Source organism: Polypterus senegalus, chromosome 13, assembly GCF_016835505.1.
Source record: "Polypterus senegalus isolate Bchr_013 chromosome 13, ASM1683550v1, whole genome shotgun sequence".
Lineage (NCBI taxonomy): Eukaryota > Metazoa > Chordata > Cladistia > Polypteriformes > Polypteridae > Polypterus > Polypterus senegalus.
In genome coordinates, this window is record NC_053166.1 from 71,093,425 (window position 1) to 71,115,924 (window position 22,500).

General features: G+C 37.6%; 1 protein-coding gene across 3 annotated transcripts in view; it reads left to right on the forward strand.

Annotated features, from left to right (window-relative positions):
- The window catches only part of mbd1a (methyl-CpG binding domain protein 1a), a 315,995-nt gene that overhangs the window by 170,506 nt on the left and 122,989 nt on the right, over positions 1-22,500 (forward strand). For 2 of the 3 annotated variants that reach the window (XM_039775021.1, XM_039775022.1), the window contains one exon: positions 14,758-15,508. In XM_039775021.1, coding sequence (XP_039630955.1) covers positions 14,922-15,508 — 587 coding nt within the window. In that variant the 5' untranslated portion in view covers positions 14,758-14,921. Of the gene's footprint in view, positions 1-12,920; positions 13,049-14,757; positions 15,509-22,500 lie in introns of those variants that run through there. The other variant, XM_039775023.1, reaches the window with a different exon arrangement.

The window sequence follows — 22,500 nt, forward strand, 5'->3', positions numbered from 1 at the left end:
CTCTCCAGCTCTGTCTACTTCCACCCGACATCCACCAATGACTGGAGGGAGGCAGCCCCTTAAATAGGAACCCGGATGGGCTCCAGTTGCTTCCCGGCATTCCTCCATAGCCACGCCCAGTGTGGCGGAAGTGCCGGCGCACCCGGAAGCCGTCGGGTGTCCCCTGTCGTCTTCCCCCCAACGCTTCCTGGTGTGGCGGAAGTGCTGGGCTCCAGGGATATCCAGGCACCGGGGCACCGCCTGGCGGTGGCCACGGGTCCCTACAGGGCTGGGCTTCCAAGCCCTTTACCCGATGCCCCCAACATAACCAGGGCGGACGCCCCCAACATAACCAGGGAGGATGCGGTCTGGAGGATGCCACAGTGTGTATATATATATATATATATGTATGTATGTATGTATGTATGTATGTATGTATGTATGTATGTATGTATGTATACTCAGCAAAAAAAGAAACATCCCTTTTTCAGGACTGTGTATTTCAACAATAATGTTTTAAAAATCCAAATAACTTTACAGATCTTCATTGTAAAGGGTTTAAACAATGTTTTCCATGCATGTATCATAACCATAATCAATTAATTAACATGCACCTGTGGAATGGTCATTAAGACCTTAACAGCTTACAGAAAGTAGGCATTTAAGGGCACAGTTCTAAAAACGCAGGACACTAAAGAGACTTGTCTACCGACTGTGAAAAACACCCAAAGAAAGATGCCCAGGGTCCCTGCTCATCTGCGTGAACGTGCATTAGGCATGCTGCAGGGAGGCATGAGGACTGCTGATGTGGCTAGGGCAATAAATTGCCATGTCCGCACTGTGAGACGCCTAAGACAGAGCTACAGGGAGACAGGAAGGACAGCTGATCATCCTCGCAGTGGAAGACCACGTGTAACAACACCTGCACAGGATCACACCTGCGTGACAGGTACAGGATGGCCACAACAACTGCCCGAGTCACACCAGGAACACACAATCCCTCCATCAGTGCTCAGACTGTCCGCAATAGGCTGAGAGAGGCTGGACTGAGGGCTTGTAGGCCTGTTGTAAGGCAGGTCCTTACCAGACATCACCAGCAACAATGCTGCCTATGGGCACAAACCCACCTTCGCTGGACCAGACAGGAGTGGCAAAAAGTGCTCTTCACTGATGAGTCACGGTTTTGTCTCACCAGGGGTGATGGACGGATTCATGTTTATCGTCGGAAGGAATTGAGCACGTCTGGGACCTGTTGGATCGCAGGGTGAGGGCTAGGGCCATTCCCTCCAGAAATGTCCAGGAACTTGCAGGTGCCTTGGTGGAAGAGTGGGGTAACATCTCACAGCAAGAACTGACAAATCTGGTCCAGTCCATGAGGAGGAGATGCACTGCAGTACTTCAAGCAGCTGGTGGCCACACCAGATACTGACTGGTACTTTGATTTTGAGCCTCCCTTCATTCAGGGGCACATTGTGAAACATTTTTAGTTTATGTCTTATGGTGTTGACTCTTTTAGTGTCCATACAAATATTTACACATTAAGTTTACTGAAAGTAAAAACAGTTGAAAGTCAGAGGACGTTTCTTTTTTTTGCTGAGTATATATATATATATATATATATGTGTGTGTGTGTGTGTGTGTGTGTGTGTGTGTGTAATATGTATATATATATATATATATATATATATATATATATATATATATATATATATATGTGTGTAATATGTGTGTATATATATATATATGTAATATGTATATATATGTATGTATGTAGAATATGCTTAAACAGTCAAGGAAAGTATGACAGAATAATAAATAGTGGCTGGGATAGCCCAAGTATTTTGTTCTCTGTAGTTAATTAACTACTTCAACCTGCATCTTGCCCAGTTACCTTCCCTGCTGAAGTCAGTTAAAAATTCCTCCAATATTTCTGTAATTAAATTAAAGGTCTTAATAATTCAACTAATATAAATCCATAATCCATTCCTATCTTTCTCTGTCTTCCCACTTCCACCAGCTCCTTTTTTAAGTTTTCACCAGTCACATCAGCATTTGTTAATGACCTACTTTGTAAGATGAGGCCGACTACTTGTGTACTGGACCCCATTCCCACCACACTTCTTAAATCCTGCCTTCATGCCATAATCTCGACTGTTACGACAATAATAAATATATCTCTTGACATGCTTTGTGCCAGCCACTTTTAAAATCGCTTCTGTAACCCCAGTGTTACAAAGGTCTGGTTTTGATGCTGACAGTCTTAACAGTTTTTGGCCTGTTTTTCATTTGACTTTTCTGTCAAAGTTCATGAGTGTTTTCTAGCCTCCCAACTCACCAATTAGTTACATCTAATAATTTAATGGCACCCTTTCACTCTGATTTGAGCACAGAACACCTGTGAAACCGCTCTGTTTCGGGTAACTAATGATTTGTTAATGGTAGCAGACTCTGGACAAACCAGCATAATAATTCTTGTAGTCCTCAGTGCAGCATTTGACACTGTCCAGAATTGAGAGCATTCTAGGTGTCTCTGGCACTGCCCTCCAGTGGTTTAAGTCTTATTTAACTAATAGGCAATAGTTTGTTAGTCTTGGAAACAACATATCCAGGTCAGCACCAGTCAAACAAGGAGTTCCTCAGGGCTCTGTCCTTGGCACTCTTCTATTCTGTATGTATGGGTTTCCTCTTGGCCATGTTATTTGTTACTTTGGCTATTTTAGCATTAAAAGTGAAACTTCATCAAAGCTTTCTCAGATGTACACTTGCCTCAGTGAAATTAAAATCTGGATGGAGAACAACTTTTTAAAATTAAATTGCAATAAAACTGGACTCCTGCAAATTGGCACTAAAGCGCAACTTAAGAAAATGAGCTCCTTTTCAGTCACCCTTAAGGGTGATCTCATTTGGTATAATTTTTTCTTATTTCACTCACAAAACCACTAACACATTTGTGCTTGCACCTCTGTAATAAATCCAGTGTTCGCTCATTCCTCTCCCTTTTTAATGCTGAGAAACTTGTCCATGCTTTTATCACATCCTGCATTGATTATTATAACGCCATATTGGCTCCTTCGAATCTTGTATCATAGCTCCAGTTGATTAAAAAAAACTGCTGCAAGAGTCCTTTCATGGACCAGCAACAGTGAGCACATCACACCCATCCTTTTGCCTTCACTGGCACGTTGTGTCTTACAGGATTGAATATAAAATTCTATTAATAACCTACAAAGCTTTATTTTTTTTTGTCTTTAATTTATTAAAAGCATGTAACATTTCATACAGGCAAGTCAAGCTTAAGACTAAATTCATTTCAGCAACCACCTGTGAAAAAGAGAGGAAGGCTAACAGCCAGAGTAAAACTTTTGAGAGTAATAAAGAGAGAAATGAATCTTTCTTCCCCAATATAAATGCTTATTCTAAAATATGATAGATTAGATCCTGCCAGGTTTTAAAAGCGTTTTGAACAGATCTTTTAAGAGACAATTTGATTTGTTCCAATTTCAAATGGTATATAAAATCTGTTACTCGCTGACTTAACAGAGGTGGGTTAGGATTCTTCCAGTTGAGTAAGATAATTCTACGTGCTAATAGTAAAGTAAAGAAAATTACAGTTTGTTTATCCTTCTCCACTTTAAGTCCATCTGGGAGTACACCAAACACAGCTATTTATGTAGAGGAATGATTGTGACACCAAGGCTCTCTGATAGGCATTTAAAAAGTTTTGTCCAGAATGATGTTAATTTAGGAGACCAGGGTTCACTTCCCAGGTCCTCCCTGCGTGGAGTTTGCATGTTCTCCCCGTGTCTGCGTGGGTTTCTTCCCACAGTCCAAAGACATGCAGGTTAGGTGCATTGGCGATCCTAAATAGTCCCTAGTGTGTTTGTTAATGTACTGTATATGGGGATGTTTTGAAATAGAAATGGAAGCTTAGGGAGGATATTCATCTTGCTAGTATTAATTCTCCCTTCCAAAGTAAGATGGAGGGTAGACCATCTATGCATGTCTTATTTAAATGTGTCCATGCAAACAGCTAAATTTTGTTGAAATAGAGGTTTATTTTTAATTGTGTTGTTTACCCCTATATATTTAAACTGATCTGCAATGATGCTAATGCTGTTTGTTAGAGGATTCACTGGGAAAGCACATTTTTCTTCAACTTAATTTTGAGTCCAGATATCTTTTGAAATTCTACTAGTACAGTTATGGCTGCAGGCCCAGAGTTTTAGTCCCCTTTATCTCTAATGCAATTTGAAAGTGAACAGCCAGTTGGCTCAATGCTGATTGCAAATAGCAGTGATGACAAGGGGCATCCTTGTCTAGTCTCGCCTTTTAGTTTGACGTAGTCTGAGATAATATTGTTAATACAAACTGAAGCTTCTGGACTGTTACACAGTAGTTTGATCCATGCACATATGTTAGGGCCAAACCCAAATTTGTGCAATGTGGTAAATAGGTAATCCCATTCAACCATATAAAATGCTTTTTCTGCATCCAAAGATAATAAGATCTCCGGAGTGTTAGACTTTATGGATTATATTACATTAAATAGGTGCCGAAGATTGGAAGTATCTTAATATCATTATTCAGAAGTGACATTGGTCTGTATGATGCACATTGTAATAAGTCCGAAAAGTTTTAGATAGAATTTTATTGTCTCTGGCTTCTATACATGTTGCTAATTAAAGGCTAGCTAACTTGATTGAGTTTTTTATCTACCTGTATACTAATAAAAGGCAAAGCCCTCACTCACTCACTCATTACTAATTCTCCAACTTCCCGTGTAGGTAGAAGGCTGAAATTTGGCAGGCTTATTCCTTACAGCTTACTTACAAAAGTTAATTTCGAAATTCTACACGTAACGGTCATAAAGGCCGACAACGTCCGCCATGTTGAACTTTCTTATTTATGGCCCCATCTTCACGAAATTTGGTAGGTGGCTTCCCTGCGCGAACCGAAACCGATGTACTTACTTATTTCGGTGGTATGACTCCACTGTCAGCCGCCATATTGAACTTTCCAATGTCACTAATTCCCCAACTTCCCGTGTGGGTAGAAGGCTGACCCCATCTTCACGAAATTTGGTAGGCGGCTTCCCTGCGCTAACCTAAACCGATGTACGTACTTATTTCGGTGGTATGACGCCACTGTCATCCGCCATATTGAACTTTCCAATGGTCTTTTTTACTTATGGGCCCATCTTCAAGAAATTTGGTATGCAGGTTCCCAACGCTAACTGAATCCTACTTATATACACATATGTCCATAGCCTGCAGCTCGGTCACCGTGTGAGGCGGCGTTGGGTCCCCCATCCCAACGCCTCCCACATTATTGGCTGCATGCCTATATAGGCCGTCTGTCACTCCAGTCTCTACATTCACTTCCTTGTTTCGCCACGGGATTCACGTCTCCCTGCTGATAACTACAGCCTTTTTATTTAATCCATGGCTTCTCCTCTGTTTTATTGTTCGTTTATTACGATTATAGTTATTGTGTAGGTATTTTAGACTTACTTTACATTGTTCAAGTACCCATTTCCTTTATCATTCCAGCCGTACCCCCATTAACATGTCTATCGAGGTGATCACCATTGATCAAAGAACTGTCACTTACAGAGTGGTTTCAATGCCCGGAAATGGCACCTGTCTTTTCCATTCTCTTTGTTACATATTGCAGGCTTACTCTTGATATCCGGAGGAACATTGTGTCTTATGTATTGAATGACTGGGACAGGTTCAAGGTGTAGACTGATGACGGTACAGGAGATAATTATACTACACAGGAGCACTAGAAGAGTGAAATGCTTAAGCACTTCACCTATGGTTCTGCATGTGAGTTGATGGCTGCCGCTGAATTGTTCGGTTGTCGCTTTCAAGTGTACCGATATGGCCAAATATTTTATACCTTTGGACAACTGCGAGTGCCTCTTAAACATCTTAGACTCAGAGGTAACGATTTCAGTAGTGGACATTTCAGTAGTGGACACTTTAATGTTTATGAATGTTTAAACTCTCAAAAGCTGGATGTGAAGTTATCGATGAAGCCAGGTGTATGCTTACAACGCTTGACAGATGCCGAATGTCACTTCAGCACAAGTCCTACAAATACTGTTGTAACTGAAACAAACCATGAAACTTAAACCAATTATGACAGCAGCAATCCAAGCTGTGAGATTTCAGACAAGATTACTTTTCACATGACCAATTGTACGTTGCATGCTCAAGAGTAAGCTCAGCGCACAGCTTGGTCATATTACAACCGGAGGGCCAAACTAACAATGTGGTATACAAAGAGATCCTTAACAAATAATTTTTGGTATATTTTCCCTCAGTTTAAAAAGGTTTAATTTTCTTCTTAATAAAAATTTTAAGGCAGTACTTCGCCGCTACGAAGCGCAGGTATCTTGCTAGTTATAAAATAAAGCAGGGTAGCCATCTTGACCTTTTACTTGCCCACTCTGAAGTGAGTTTATAGTGTCTAGTAATTCTGATGGTGTCCAGTTCCTCTACACTGTGAGTACTAGCTCTGGTATCTATAATGTATCAAAAAACTAATTAAATTGTGTCTTGTATTCTTAAAACAGAGTAGAATATAAGAACTTGTAGTAGTTTGTAAAAGTGTGTCTTATATTTTTGTGGCCAATGATTCTATCTCTGTCTGTGTTGGTGATTACTTATATTGCATTGCGAACTTCCTTCTTGTGGATTTGTTGCATAAGATCTTATTAGCCTTCTCTCTGTGTTTATAGCAATGATGTTATGATTTTAAAATGAGGTGTTGTGTTTCTTTTGATTCAGAAGGTTGAGCTCTGATTGCAAAGCCTGTCTTTTCCTAAAAAGTGCCTCATTTGGAGACCTGAAATGTTCTTGAACTATTCTGGTTATTTCACTGATTAGCTCTGAGGCCTTCTTGGTTTCCTGTTTTTTTTTTTTTTTTTCAGAGAGATATAAGATAATCTGGCCTTTTAAAAATTCCTTCAGAGTTTCATAAATTAAGACGCCAGCTGCAAAATGAGTATGTAGGGCATAGTGATGTGAGCTACATGATTAGAGGGGCATGGTCAGAGATAACAGTAGTGTCATATTTGGAAGATTTGATTGTAGCAACAAATTGTTATCTATAAAGAAATGATCAATTCTTGAGTAGCAATTATGTACTGGTGAAAAGAAGGAATATGTTCTTAAGTATGGATTTAGAAATCTGCATGGGTCTTATAAGTTATGATCAACTGAAAACTATGTGATTATTTTTGCAGTGTTAGATGCTGTCATCCCTGTAGGTCTGGATTTAAAACACAATTAAAGTCTCCAGCCATTATAATTTTATGAGTGTTCAAGTTAGGAATAGATACAGACACATTTTGGAGGAACTCTCTCTCTATCATCCACATTGGGTGCATAGATATTTATCAAAAACACTTTACAATTACATAAATTACCCATCACCATCACATATCGCCCTTCAGTATCAGATACTATATCTGATACTGCATATGAAATTGTTCTATGAATTAAGATTCCCACACCTTTAGTTTTCTTTGTTGTAACCTACAAAGCTTTAAATGGCCTTGCACAGGACTACATCAGTGACCTTCTCCATCATTTATACTCCTGTTCACCCACTAAGGTCCTCTGATTCTGGTAATCTTGGTGTGCTGAACACTAACCTGCACTCTGTGGGTAACAAGTCTTTCAGCTGTATAATGTCCAGTAGTGCTGGGTGGTATACTGGTTCATACCGAAAACCGTTTATTTTTGTTATGATATGGATTCTTCTTATACTGCAAACGGAGTACATGTGTTAGTGGAGGTGTTGCACGGGGGCTCTTTTTCACTGCTACACCACTAAACAGGCATGCAACGGAGTACATGTGGTAGTGGAGGTATTGCGTGGCGAAAATGGATAGGGAACATTCCGAAACTAAAGCTGTAGCAGACGATAAAGTTGAACATGATGACACAGAAGAACTTTTGCTGGAAAAAGGAGTCATGTCTGTTGTCCGGAGATACTTTGGATTTAAAAGATCAGATGTGGACCATTATGTTCAAATGTGTGAATACTGTTTCTATACTACTAGATAATACTGCAAGCCAAGTTGTACTTGTTTAATTTTTTTCAATACTGTGTATTGTACCTGGGTACTGTGTAATAGTGTGACGACATGTTGACTTTATTCTCGACATTTCCACTTTAATCTTGACGCTTATGACGAGAATACAGTCGTCATGTTGACTTTATTCTCAACATTTCTACTTTATTCTCGCCATTTATGTCGAGATTAAAGTCGACATGTTGACTTTAATCTTGTAATTTGTCATTAAAGTAGAACATTGTAAACTAAACTTCATCTTAAAATGAATGTTTAATTGACTAGATTTTCTCAAATCCTGTCGTAAGTTATGTAGCATATTAAATGCTTTGTGTTAAGTGTTCCCCGAGCCATGTTAATTGGTACATGCTTCTTAAACTGACTTACTCTTGCACTAAGAGGAGGCGCAGGCAGCACACAGAATACATTAATTTCATGATATTCCTGTTCCCGTTTAGAATGCTATGATAAGTACTTGATATAATTTTCATGATGAAATGCTTTAAAGTATGTATTAATTGTGGGGGCATGGTGGCGCAGAGGTTCCACTGCTGCCTTGCAGCAAAGGGGTCCTGGGTGTTCCCTGCTTTGAATTTTCATGTTTTTCTGGTGGGTTTACTCCGCATGCTTCAGTTTCCTTTCAAAGTCATGTAGGATGTAGGGTTTTGTTATTCTATATTAACCCTGCTAGTGTATGTATTGCTCGTATTTACCCTGCAATGTGCTTGCGCCTCGCCCCGTTCAGTATTTTCTCCAGCCTCGCACACAATGCTTGCTGGGATGGGTGGAATCCTCTTAAACATGTATAAAGTTTTTTTTTTTTTTTAAAGTTCTGAACACTCCGTGGTCTAAGTTTATAACAAGTTTTAATTTCACAAAGATGTTTTATCATGTGGTGATTGGTTATGTGGTGTTTGGTACGTCAGATAGAGACAGCATGCATGCAATAAAGAAAGCCCGCTCAGAAGAGCGTGTATTGATTTCTGTGTTCGTGTCTCCGACCACCAGATCATAAACCCAACATTTACACAATATTTAAGCTAAATCTGTGTGGTACAGATTCATACATCCAGTATTTTGAAGCCTCGTCTCACCTGCCATAAAGTTTACACTGAATGTACACGTGGGGACCCCTTACTGCGAGGGAGCATCATTACCGCCTCACTACTGTGCATGTTTAATACCTGCTTTAATGGATTTCATTATGAAAATGATATCAAGTATTTATCTTAGCATTCAAAATTTTCAGAGAGCAGGAATATCATGAAGTGAATGTATTCTGTGCGGCGATCCCTGCCTGCGCCTCCTCTTAGTGCGGAGGAAGTCAGTTTAAGAAGCGCGTAGCGATTGACAACTGGGTCGGGGAACACAACACAAAGCATTTAATGTGTTACATTAACTTATGACGGGGTTTGAGAAAATCTAGTAAATTAAAAATTGATTTTAGGATGAAATTTAGTTTACGACATTCTACTTTAATGACAAAATAAACTATGAGAATAAAGTGGAAATGTTGACTTTAATCTCGACATAAACAGCGAGAATAAAGTGGAAATGTTGGAATAAAGTCAACACGTCGACTTTATTCTCGACATATAGTTTTTTTTTTCTTCACTTTGGCCCTAATACGCTTCCGTAGGGCTATATCACAAATAGCATTATAAATGCAAGTTGCAGTTTTATTATTTATGTATGTAGCTTAGCTTGAAGCAAGGTCCATATTAATGCAATTTGCCTTAATGATGGTTCAGTTGGTAAAGATGTCTCACTAAGTTACTTATTTTATTTTTATTTGGTGAATACTGTGTAATGCACAGGGCGGCACGGTGGCGCAGTGGTAGCGCTGCTGCCTCGCAGTTAGGAGATCCGGGTTCGCTTCCCGGGTCCTCCCTGCGTGGAGTTTGCATGTTCTCCCGTGTCTGCGTGGGTTTCCTCCAGGCGCTCGGTTTCCTCCCACAATCCAAAGACATGCAGGTTAGGTGGATTGGTGATTCTAAATTGGCCCAAGTGTGTGCTTGGTGTGTGGGTGTGTTTGTGTGTGTCCTGCGGTGGGTTGGCACCCTGCCCAGGATTGGTTCCTGCCTTGTGCCCTGTGTTGGCTGGGATTGGCTCCAGCAGACCCCCGTGACCCTGTATTCGGATTCAGCGGGTAAGAAAATGGTTGGTTGGTTGGTTGTGTAATGCACCTGGGCTTGAAGTCTTGAAGTAATAATATTATTACTGGAAGTTGCACTATTATTTATTTTATTGTTATTATTTGTTAGTTTAAATATTATGAGGTTTAATGATAGTAAAGTTGTTTAAAAAGTCACTTTAACGTGTCAGTGGACAGAGATTGTTAACATTCGCAGAAAGTGTAGTTTGTTTACAAAAAATATTCACTATTCCTTTTCTGAGACATGTTCAGTGCAATATAACTTTTGGCAAGCACTTCTGAGTATTTTACTAAGTCTAAATGCCTCTTTGGATGGTTGAAAATGTGTTGTTAAAATTTTATCTTAAGTTGTTTGCAATATGTGTTCAATAAAAAAGTTCTATATTTTGACTGCAACTGTCATACAATGCGATTCCTTCTCTTCATTATTGCCACCCCTTTGAAAACTATCACCTTATGGGGCCATGCAAACCAGTATTAATACTTGTGTGCACATTAAAATGTTTTTTTGTACAATGTACAATTCTCATGACAGTGGAATAGGTTATTCTTAGCCAGTCTACTGCAATAATTGCAGTGGAAAATGTGGTTAACATCCACTCATGTATGGGGAAAAAAAAAATATCATCGAATACCGTGAAACCGGTACAATGTCGAAAAATACCGTGATATAGAATTTTGGTCATACCACCCAGCAATAGTGTCCAGACTTCTGAATGATCTCCTGAAATTAGTTAGATCAGTTGACTTAATTAATTCTATTAAAAAACAACTTAAAACTCATTTGTTCTGGAAGGCTGTTTACTTAACAATCGTACGCTTCTTTCAGTTTACTTCTCTGTCCAGATGCTCAGGATAATTTGTGTGTATATTATATCACAAATGATGTTATTTGTTCAGGCATTTCTTTTAGTATTGAATTTAGTATTTTACTCTGGTTTACTTTTCTTTTATTCTGTGTAATGCTTTGTATATCCTATATTTATCGGATTATTGTTTTATACAGAAAATAATTTGAATCCAATGTTACCTATACCCTGCCGTTTATATGTTCTACCCATGTCTCCCTATGTCGTCTTCATGGGTTTTACTGCCGTATCCCATGGACCAGCATGAGTACTGGTATGTATGTCATTGGGCCCTGCAATGTGATGGCTCCCCATCCTGGACTGTTTCCTGCCTTACACTCTCACACATATGGCCATGTAACCCAACCTACATGTCCATGGGATGTGGCAGTAAAACCCATGAGGAAGACATAGGGAGACGTGGGTAAAACATACAAATTGTACACACATATCTCCAGACAGATTTCCATCTCAGGATAATGGATCCATGAGGCAAAAGCTTAAACCATTTTGCAAAAGTGTTTTCACCATTTAAAAAAGATCTTGAAATATCATCAAAAACCTATGCAGTTATCACTGCAATTCTCCATTCTGTTGCATAGTTGTAGTTACATACCCTGATGTTTTTATTACATTTTGAAAGTACAGGTACATTGTAACTATGTAAGTACACTTATTTTTGGATCAGTGATAAATTATTACATTGTCATTATATAAACTGTGGAATAACAATGACAACTGAGTAATTAACTATAGCGTTACTTTGTATTACACAGTAAGTACGGAGTAATAACTCATAGTTACACTTACTTATACAGGTAATTACATAGTAGTTACAGTGTAATTATGGACACAATGTAAAGTGTTACCCATTTTATTTATATAGCGCCTTTCCCATACTCAAGGCACTTCACAGAATTTAAGAAAGAATGGCAGGGTATACAATATATAGCATTGTACAAACCAGATAAATAAAGAAGATTAAGACAGTAAATTCAGAGAACAAACCTAACAGACAACATAATTGATGGTATAGCACACACACACATACAGGTTACATGAGCATCTTGACATAGAGGTAAACTGAGAGAAGGGTACAGTGTAACTGATAATACTGCATTACATTCACCTGCATACCTTTCAAATATGACACGTGTACTTTAACTATGTTAGTTACATTTTCAAGGCCTCAAAAACTAAACAAATAAAACAAAATGTGATTTATCTTACCATCACTTTACAAGTTGAACAATTAAAACTCTCATCTGGTTGCTGACATTATAGCACTCTAAAAACATGCACAAATCTGTTTCTGTATAACTCGGTAATGAGGTAAAACTGTCAACAAAAGCCTGTGTATGTGTTTTATTGTGTATTTTTTTTTTTAATAAGAACAATTCTCACAATCATGTGCTAAATTAAAAGCATTGATGTGCTGTATTGTCACCCTCACCATATTTTATGAATAAATAGCTTAACTTCAGACTTCAGTTTCGTGTTTGTACTGACTTAATATTGTCCCTTTTAAAGTAATTTGTATACTTTGAGTCATGCATTAGTGCAGTAACTATTTCACACAGTAGTACAGATACTGTAAAAAGCCAGTACCACAAAATTTTCAGTTCATGTGACATCCGTAATCACATTGATATATTTTTTTTTTTTTTTGCTATTATACTTTATGTATCTTAACACAGTGGGGTTGTATGGCGCTCATTTTTTTACTAGATCAGTGTTTGTCAGCCACTGGGCCATGACCCAGTCACAGGCTGATGCTGGTGTGCCGTGAGTTGCTATTGTATTTTATAGTTGCAATGGGCTGTGATGTGTTGTGAATTAGTCACCAAGGGGTATGCTCTGATGATTGTGCTTGATTTCACCAAAGTGGATCCACTGTAACTATCACAATCTATTCACCAGTGGGTACCCACTTCTGATGAACATGTTTGATTCACCAAGGGAGAACCCCAACCCTCTTTGGTATGTTGCAAATAAACTTCTATGGGGAAAAGTGGGTCTAAACACTGTGCTAGGTTATAGTTTCAGCAAGTTGGCATTAATGAAAAACATGATTTGTTGCGAGCTGAATGTTATATCTGCAGCATTTACGTTTAAATTTCTTTTCATTTAATATTCTTGTCTTCCTATTTTCTTTAAAATCATTTAAGTTTTAAAATACTGGCTTTGTAATTTTGAGATGCATGACATAAAATAAATGATGAAGTAAAAGTGTTTGATGTGATACTTGAAAAATAAATTGTCGCTGTTTGGCTGATTTCTTCCTAAACAATATCTCTTGCAGCTTATCCATCTGAACAGACTAATTCATCCAATCATTGAGAGAGTTATTTTTTTCAGCTTTTATTTTTTCATCACTTGATTGCCATAATTCCCTTTTCTCAGGCCTTTCTGCTCAGAGCATTTAACGATTACAACATGTTAACAATGCTGCTGCCAGAATGTTGACATATGCCAAGAGTAATGAATACATCATCTCAGTTGACTACAATGGGTTCCTTTACAGTATCAAATTATATTTAAACTTCTGCACATCTGAGATTCTTAGCCAACATTCCATTTTCGTTGTGGTATCAACTCTGTGGTTGCTCTCTCCTGGTCTCTGATTTTAGTCTTCTGTATAGTCTTTACTGATCCAGGTATTTAGTGTACCATTCATGCTGTAATGCTGCTCCCATGTACTATGAACTCAGTTTTAATTACTTTAGGTCTTTCTTTCCTTATAATTTTTTTACAAATATTTTACATTCTAAAGTGCATTTAATGGTTTTTGTCACTGGTTGTATGCTCTAAAAGAGCGAGTCCTCTTAAAATGGTTTATCTTCAGTAGATTTAAAAAAAATGTAGTATTTCCTTCTGCACAGCTTTAATTATTTTTTATTTTAAATATAGCAGATGGTATACTCGGTTGATGGTTAATATGTCTCCATTGTGTCTCTGCCTCTATTTTTTATGGCTTTGTTGTCTGTTTAGCCATAGAAGGTCCAACAAAAAGAAAAAAAAATATTCCCTCCTATTTTCCCTTTTATCATTCTTATCAGATTTCCCTGGCTACATTTCAATAACAGTAAAATAATATGACATGTGCTCTGTTCTCCATCTTTAAAGACGACAGGATCACAATTAAAATGAAAAGATTATTTTTGAATATATTTAAGTTTTATATTCTAAAACTTTTTTTTAATCATTTTGAATAGAATTAAAATAGACAATCCTTTTCCAACATGTATGTATTGCTGTGCCATATTTCAGTTGCATGTCTCAACCCTTCATTCTCAAATTAGCAGTTTTTTTTGTTTCTGTGATTCCAGTTATTATTTTAGTGGAATGTTAGGTTTATTAACAATACATTTATCTTTTTAAGGGTGTTATGCTTAAAAATGTACAATGACTGAATGCTGAATTTAAATTGACTGGGTTTTTAATGGCAGTAAAATAGCAGAAATTATAGTTAGCCAGCTTTGTCTTTAATAAACATTATTACCATAATGATAGGTAAAAAAAAAAATTAAGCTTTGCAATTGTTTTTAATGTGTAAATAAACCTTTGTATTTTAATGGCCATTCATTGCTCTTTCATGTACTTGGCCAAAGAGACTTAAGAATTGAGAATAGATCAAATTGCAACTAATTCAGTAATTTCTTCTCAATGTTTTTCTTTTTCTGAACTAGGTAAACTTTCAGCCATGCCTGATTTTTAAACAGCACCTTTCCATAAAAGAAGACAGTCAAAAAGAGTACACAGAGCCACATTGGATGAGCACAACAAAGGCCAAAGTGTAAATGAAAAAGCATTGCAACCAGTTCTTGGCATTTTGAAGGTCCACATTAAGTGCATGTATGAATTACAAAGGGTGCCAAGCAGGCAGTTGGACTTTGCTGAAATGAACCTTGACACATTGGATACTCCCGTGGAGAATGGTTTAACTTTGGTTACAGAACTCCAGCCTGTAGAAGAGTCTGTGTGTCAGCTTCATGTTGCAGCTGAAAATGGTGAAAAAGATGTGACTTCAACTACAGAACCTAAGTCTGTAGAAAAGCCCATATGTCAGCTGCCTGTAGTAGCTGAAAATGGCAAAAATGATGAAACTTCAGCAACAGATCCTCATTCTGTAGAAGAACCTGTGTGTGAGCTCAACAATGAAGCTGAAAATGATGAGAATGATGCAGCTTCAGCTGCAGAACCTCAGCCTGTACATGAGCCTATGAGTCAGCTGCCTTTTGCTGCAGAAAATGGCGAGAGTACCATCACAAAATATAAAGAAAAAGATGAAGTTGCATTGTCCAATAAAGATGAGGTTAATTCAGAAAATGTGGTGGAAATGGAAGTGGATGTCTCAGGAAATGAAGATAATACCAGCCTGTCAGTTGCAAACAAAGAAGTCAGTTTATCAGGAGTGTTCAAGAAAGAACTGAAAGTGAGGTAAATATGCCTTTATCTATTCAAGTAACTGATCTGAAGAGTTTTATTCCAGGATTAACAAACAGCAAAGTGTTTATGACTTTCTTGATGAGTTAGGCCATCCTGGTCTTCGCAAAACATAGTGCTTACAATTCTGCCCAGACAATTAAGTAGTTCTCTTATCAGTCTTTTAAATCTTTTTTTCCTCATGTCCTCAAGAGTCCTTTAAATTGTCATTGCCTTTTACTCAAGAATGGCTTCTGTGTAGCCACTCTACCATAAACACTTGATCGACAGAATGCCGTTGAGATGGTGTTTCTTTTGACAGGTTCTCCTATCTTGGCAGAGGACTTCTGAAGCTCTGTTAGTATGACAGTTGGGTTCTCGGTCATCTCCCTGACCAATACCATTCTTTCCCAGTTACTCTGTTTGGCCAGATGTCCAGCTCTAGGAAAAGTCAATGGTGGTTCCAAACTTCTCCCATTTCACAATTATTATGGCCACTGTGCTCCTAGCAATTCTCCAAGCTTTAGAAATGGTTTTATGCCCTTGTTGTAATATGTGCCTTACCACAATTTTATCATAGAGGTATACAGAGAGTTCTTTGGACTTTGGGCTTAGTTTTTGTTCTGACGTATGGCATGAATTGTTGATCCTTGTATACACAGGTATGTGCCTTTGAATACTGTCCAGTCACTTCAATATACTTGTGGTAAACTGAAGTCATGTTCTTTACACATCTCAATGATATTTGAAGCAAAAAGAATATACTTGACGACAATTTGCAGTGTCACAGCAAAGGTACCGAGCACTCATATAAATAAGAGATTTCAGTTTTTGATTTTTATTAAATTTGTACACCATTCTGAAAACATGCTTTCACTTTGTCATGTACAGTTATTGAGTGTACATTGATGGGCAAAAATGGTAGCTTTATCACTAAAATCCCTAAAGCCTACGAGAAAAGTCATAATCTCGGGCCACCTTAAATTCGTTCTCACCTCCTCATCAGTGACTTTTGTTTTCCAGCAAATAGCCTGCTGTCCCATCTCCTAACCGCCCCCCCCCAATACAGCAGAGGTTCTCCCAGTTCAAGTCTCTTTATTTGGGTGTGTGGTGCCTGGAGTTACCCTGTATAGGGTAAATAATATATCGGTATTTGGAATACAGTGGAACCTTGGTTCACAAATGTCTCTGAATACATACAAATCGGGTTACGACCAAAAAGTTCGCCAAACTTTTGCATCTGTTCACGACCACACACTCGGTTGACGAACAAGCATGTTTCCCTTCCAGTTTGTAAGCGCCAATGATTTTCGCACATGTTCAGTCTCTCCCTGTAATGTACATTGTTCTCGGTGCATCACACAGAGGGACTCTCCCTAAAAACTGTAACCTCCTCTCAACCCAGCTTCCTCCTGCGGTATAGCAGGTCGACAGCTCCCGTCAAAAAGGGTAGTTTTAATAAATAATCACCGCACTTGCGGCTTAGCGAGTGGGCGTGGTGGTGTTTAGCCGAAGTGGTTCTTGATGTGGGCATTTCTCACCTAAGTGCACAGGGGAGAAGCAGTCCGCATCCGTAATTGTTTCCAGGAGCAGCTGATTGCCACGACTACCACGCCTCTTCATAAATAGAAGCACGAGTCGGCTAAAGTGAAAAAAAAGAGAACAGGAAAGAACGAGAGGTTGTAGGAGAAGGCAGGAAGCAGGAGGAGAAAGCCAGTGCAGGAGAGAGAGAGAGAGCGAACGCAGGCTCGCGTGCACCTGAGAGCGAGCTGCAGAGCAGGGAGCCAGGGTGTTTGTCTCAGTGTTATTCAGTGTTTTTACATTTAGTTTACTATTACACTGTACATTCTATGATATAATTAACTATTTTTGTGCTTAAAAATCTTTAAAGAAAATATATTTACATACAGTTCATACGGTCTGGAATGAATTAATTGTATTTACATACAATCCTTTGGGGAAAATTACTTTGGGTCACAACCAAATCGGGTTACGACCAGAGTTTTGGAGTAGTTATGGTCGTGACCTGAGGTTCCACTGTACGTACATTTCATGTGTGTTCCACGTCTACAACGATCTGGGTAAATAAAGGATGACAGGAAATGCAAGGCAAGAAATGCTGAACACATACCTAAAACAGAAACTGTCTTTTTATGTATTCCAAATAACGATTTAGGTTTAGGTCTGGTTACTGTTTAGATTAGATCATCTGCATCCCCCCTATCTAGAACTCCATCACTTTACTTTTTTCTCCTAGTCAGTCTAGTGATGTGTTTTGTATTACTGATGAAAAACAAATCACCAGAGTGGGTGGCAGAAGTCATGGATAAGTGTGCCTTGAATGCTAAATAAATCAGCCGTACTGTCACCTACAAAAAGCCCACACCATCACATATCCACCAGTGCTTCACAGTGGGGACTGTACTTGCAGACATCATCTGTTCAGTGTCTCTGCATCTCAGAAAGACATTGTGTTTGGAGCAAAAATTCTTACATTTGTACTCCTAGAATCAATTGACAGATTTCTACTAGTCTGATATCATAGCCAGAGTGTCTTAGCCCAAACAAGTCTCAGTAGTGGCTTCATTGTACCTATTCTACTATGAAGTCTTGATTCATGCAATCTCTTACAGTCGATGTTGAAACGTACACAATGATTTTATTAAAAACTAGGGGGCTCTGCCCCCTGCTTGCTTCGCTCACCAACCCCCGGGTGGGCGCCATGCGCCATTTCACAGCTCTGCCACTCGCATATGGATAAGCGGATGTACAATTTAAACAGATTGTTATTTTCATGGGAACTGTTAAATATGCATAATAGAACTAACAATTGTACATTACAATGAGTAAGTAATTAACCATAATACAAAATAATAAAACGTAATAAATTTAACAAAAATTATGTTTCATGTTGCGTTAAAACAAGAGTTCCCAAACTTTTTGCGGCCGCAGACCCCTTTACCAAAAACTTTTAAAACCGTCAACCCCCTAGTCATTTACTTTACTTACTCAAATTAATTTGTACAGTACTCAATATTACATTTCAATAGATATCAAACTTTTCATTTTAATCACTTGTAATTAATGATTGAAAAAGATAAAAGGACTACGGAATATGGCATTATCTTGTGCAACATTTAATAATGAAACCTGCACCAACAAAAATTAAAGCAAAAAAATACAAGCAGAGTTTTTTTTTTACATTTTTGACATTTATGAAATAAATATGTAAATTCAAAAGAAGTACAAATAGTCCAAGCTGTACTGTCTGCATTTCTTTTTTGGTTCAGTCATATTATTATCTGAAGAAATAAAAACTTTTATTAACAATTTCGACAGACCCTGTGATAAAAATAAACAATAAAGTATGTACAGAAACAGAAGTTTTTTGTTAAAACTCGAATAAATAAACTGTGTCATCTAATTTTCTTTTTCGTTGTACTGCTCCTCAATAAATAATTATATTCAAAATTCAAATAACAAATAAGTACATGTCACATAAAGCGAACTATTTTTGTAATTTTTTATGAAAGCATGACAAGACTGATTCTACTAATATCGAATATCCGTCATCTTGTCCCACCGCGAGCAAGTGCGGACATGTAACGGTTTTTCATGTCTGCACTTGCTTTGATGCGTTCGATAACACAATGCACAGACATATTTGTGCTACATGTATTTTCATGCATTCCGTGTGACTCTTTTAATGACACATTTTACCTTTTGATTCACAAGTTTGGTATGTAATGTGTTTTTATCAAAGAAGTGTTTTTTTTTTTAATTATTTTACTTCTTAATTAGGTACCTATTGGAATCATAGATATTTTGAAGTAACAAACAAATAGTAGTAGTCTATTTTTGCTATTATCGACCCTCAAATTTTTTTATTGAAACTATCGACCCCTGGAAAGTTCAAATCAACCTCAGGGGGTCGATATTGACCACTTTAGGAACTCTTGCGTTAGAGGTTTTCGTTTAGTTATACATTTTTGTTCTGTTTGGCTTTGAAATTAACATGCAAATAATTTTTAAACTTACACTTTTACTGTAAAAGTTCAGTAAAAACAATATTTGTAATGAACTTTTCTTCAATATCACATTGAATTTTGATTCTGTGTTTGGGGTTACATCGTGACAACGCAACGTATAACTGCCCGTGAGTGAATATCGTTTCTTTCTCTCTAATAAATAAACTGACTTTTTGGAGTGTGTGTTCCTGTGGATTGTTGTTAATCGTTACAGCAAAAGCTGTTCTCACGGGAAACTATAAACGTTTTAATACGGATGGCATATCAAGATCTCCTTTGTTGTCTAATGTTATCCGTGGAATGTGTACTACATTACCTTTCTTGTTGCCTGTTAAAATTTACATGTTAAAATTGTTCGACCAATTTTCAATACAAATAATCTTGTCCCATTGCATAGCCCATCACTCATACATAAATTGCAATAACATTACGATACATCCTTCTTTCAACAGTAATTCAGCTGGTGGAAGAGCAGACGGTGTTAACGCTTGTCGATATTTTACGGGATATTGTAAATCAATGTTTTCATCTTTCGCACCATCACCACCAACTGCTTCAGCATAGTCTATTGATGCGCATTTAATCAATTTGCCCTGTAACCGATCGACAATTTTCACGTTAATTCGCTTGACTTCATCGTTTCTTGATAATAGGATTACCCATGTACTCATTTCTTCTGTTGATAACCCTTTGGGATAAAATTCTTCAATAAGATTTGGACATAATAAGTCTTCTTTTATTGGGATATTTTGAATTTTAAAGTAGCCAATGTCTAGTAGCTAGATAGCGAAATCAGCTGAATCTTGATCTGCTTGCATATTCTTTTGTAATTTGAATTGTTGGAACAAAGACCATAAAGGCCCACTTTTTAGGCATGCATCATAAATCTGCCTTCGGCCTCCTTCCTTGACTACTGGTAGAACTTGACTAAAGTCACCTCCCAGTATAAAAGTTTCACCCGCAAAACGGTTGATTGGTATTAAAAATGTCCCGAATCATTTGGTCAGTTATATTTAATACTGTTTGTGGGATCATTGCCGCTTCGTCCCAAATAAATATTTCGGTCTTTTGCATTGCTTGTTTCATCTTCTTTTTCCATTTTAATGTAACATTTTCATCCATGATATTTAAAACAATTTTGTGAGCTGTTTTACCATATGGAAGAGGAACTACTGCTATACCTGTCCATGCTATCAATGCAGTGTTTTTGCATAAGTGTTTTCAATAATGCACTAAACACTTATACAAAAATGTTTTACCTGTGCCACCAGGTCCATATATGAAGAATAACTGCTGACGAATTTCACAGAGAATACATTTTTTAATTGTGTCGAAAACTGCTCTTTGATCATTGTTTAATTGTGAGTACATTTCCTGATATAATTTTCCATGGCCTGCCACAGTTAAATCTTCGTCTGCTGTTATCTCTTTCTTTACCTCAGATTTGGCTATTTCTTCTTGAAGTCCAAATTGCTGCATCATTAAATCTTCTGCTTCTAACAATATTTTGATGATCGAAAAAGCCATTTGTTCATTAGACTTTTCGGATAATGGTCTTTTGAGCGCTTCCCATAATTTTAAAGCATCATCTTCATCCATCATAATTAAGTACACGAAGAAGTGTCTTAATTTGTCAGGCATGATTACAGAAGTAGCATCAGACATCATTTTGAACAGATAGTTTTCCGATTTACATAATCCAGCTGCTTGTGCCGCTTCTATAGTTAGAACATCTTTATATGAAGTTGCTCCTATTGATTCACGTAACAAAAATTTTAAATGAAACCATTCAATATCTTTTGGTGATACAATATTTAATCGAACAACATTTTTGCAATTAATTTTTCTTGGATGCCGCACTCCTTTTTGTTTCTGTGTGACAAAAGCATTCACATGAATGAGAGGTGACTAAAGGATTCACACAAATGAGAGGTGAGAGCGCAGGAAGTGTGTCTGACAAAAGCATTCACACGAATGAGAGGTGACTAAAGGATTCACACGAATGAGAGGTGAGAGGACTGTGGCCATGGGCCATCAACCAGAAATTGTTGAGACCAACTTGAAAAAATCTCTTGGCAATAATCTCGTCTCGTCTCAAGATTTTCTTTTATAATAGAGAGATATATATTTATATAAAATGTTCATACATTGTTATGCATGTATTGTAGTGCTGATTTGGATTTTTATATCTATATCATCTATTTTGATGTTTATTTTGCATTGTGAGTTTAAATATAACTTTTTCATTTTCATCATGTTTTTGTTTTTCTTATTTACGGAACACATTAGTTTTGATCACACGACCACAATGTTTGATGTCACCATGTGTTACTTATAACACATATAAGTAAGAGGGCAGCAATCACAATTATCCCTTGGTGGATGCCAAATCTCAACCTCTTTAGCAATTGTGCATAAAGTAGCCCTAGCATCAGATTTTCACTGTTAAACTTTTCCTTATTGACTTGTACTCATGTTTTACTCTCTGCTTTTGGTTGCTTATGATCACTCTGTCTCCTGAACTTTGACCTGTGCTTTTTCCTTTTGAAGATATCTACTATATGCTTAGATCACCTCTTGGTCTGTTTCAGCTCACAGTTCTCCTTAGGCACCTCTCTTCACAACATACACACAAACATAAGGGCTCTCAGATTGAACTTCACTATTTGAATAGAACTTCAATTAATTTTAAAAAAGGTCTTGTTCAAAGGCAAAAGCTGATATTTGATTGTAAAACAAATGGTTGCTTGCTTTACACACTCTGATTTTGGCATTGTTTTACTCAAAATAGCCTTGATTTTACAATGGTTAGCTCATTATCTTCATTAGTAAAACTTACAGCCAGATCCCTTCACAGTATAGTGATTTTTTTTCCTGTCCCACTGCTCTGCACTTTTCTCTACAAGTGTACTCAGAGCAGTTTTCCTATTCGCTTCACCTGTGCTCTAAAAGTATTGTTTTGCCTCCGATTCTATCCTA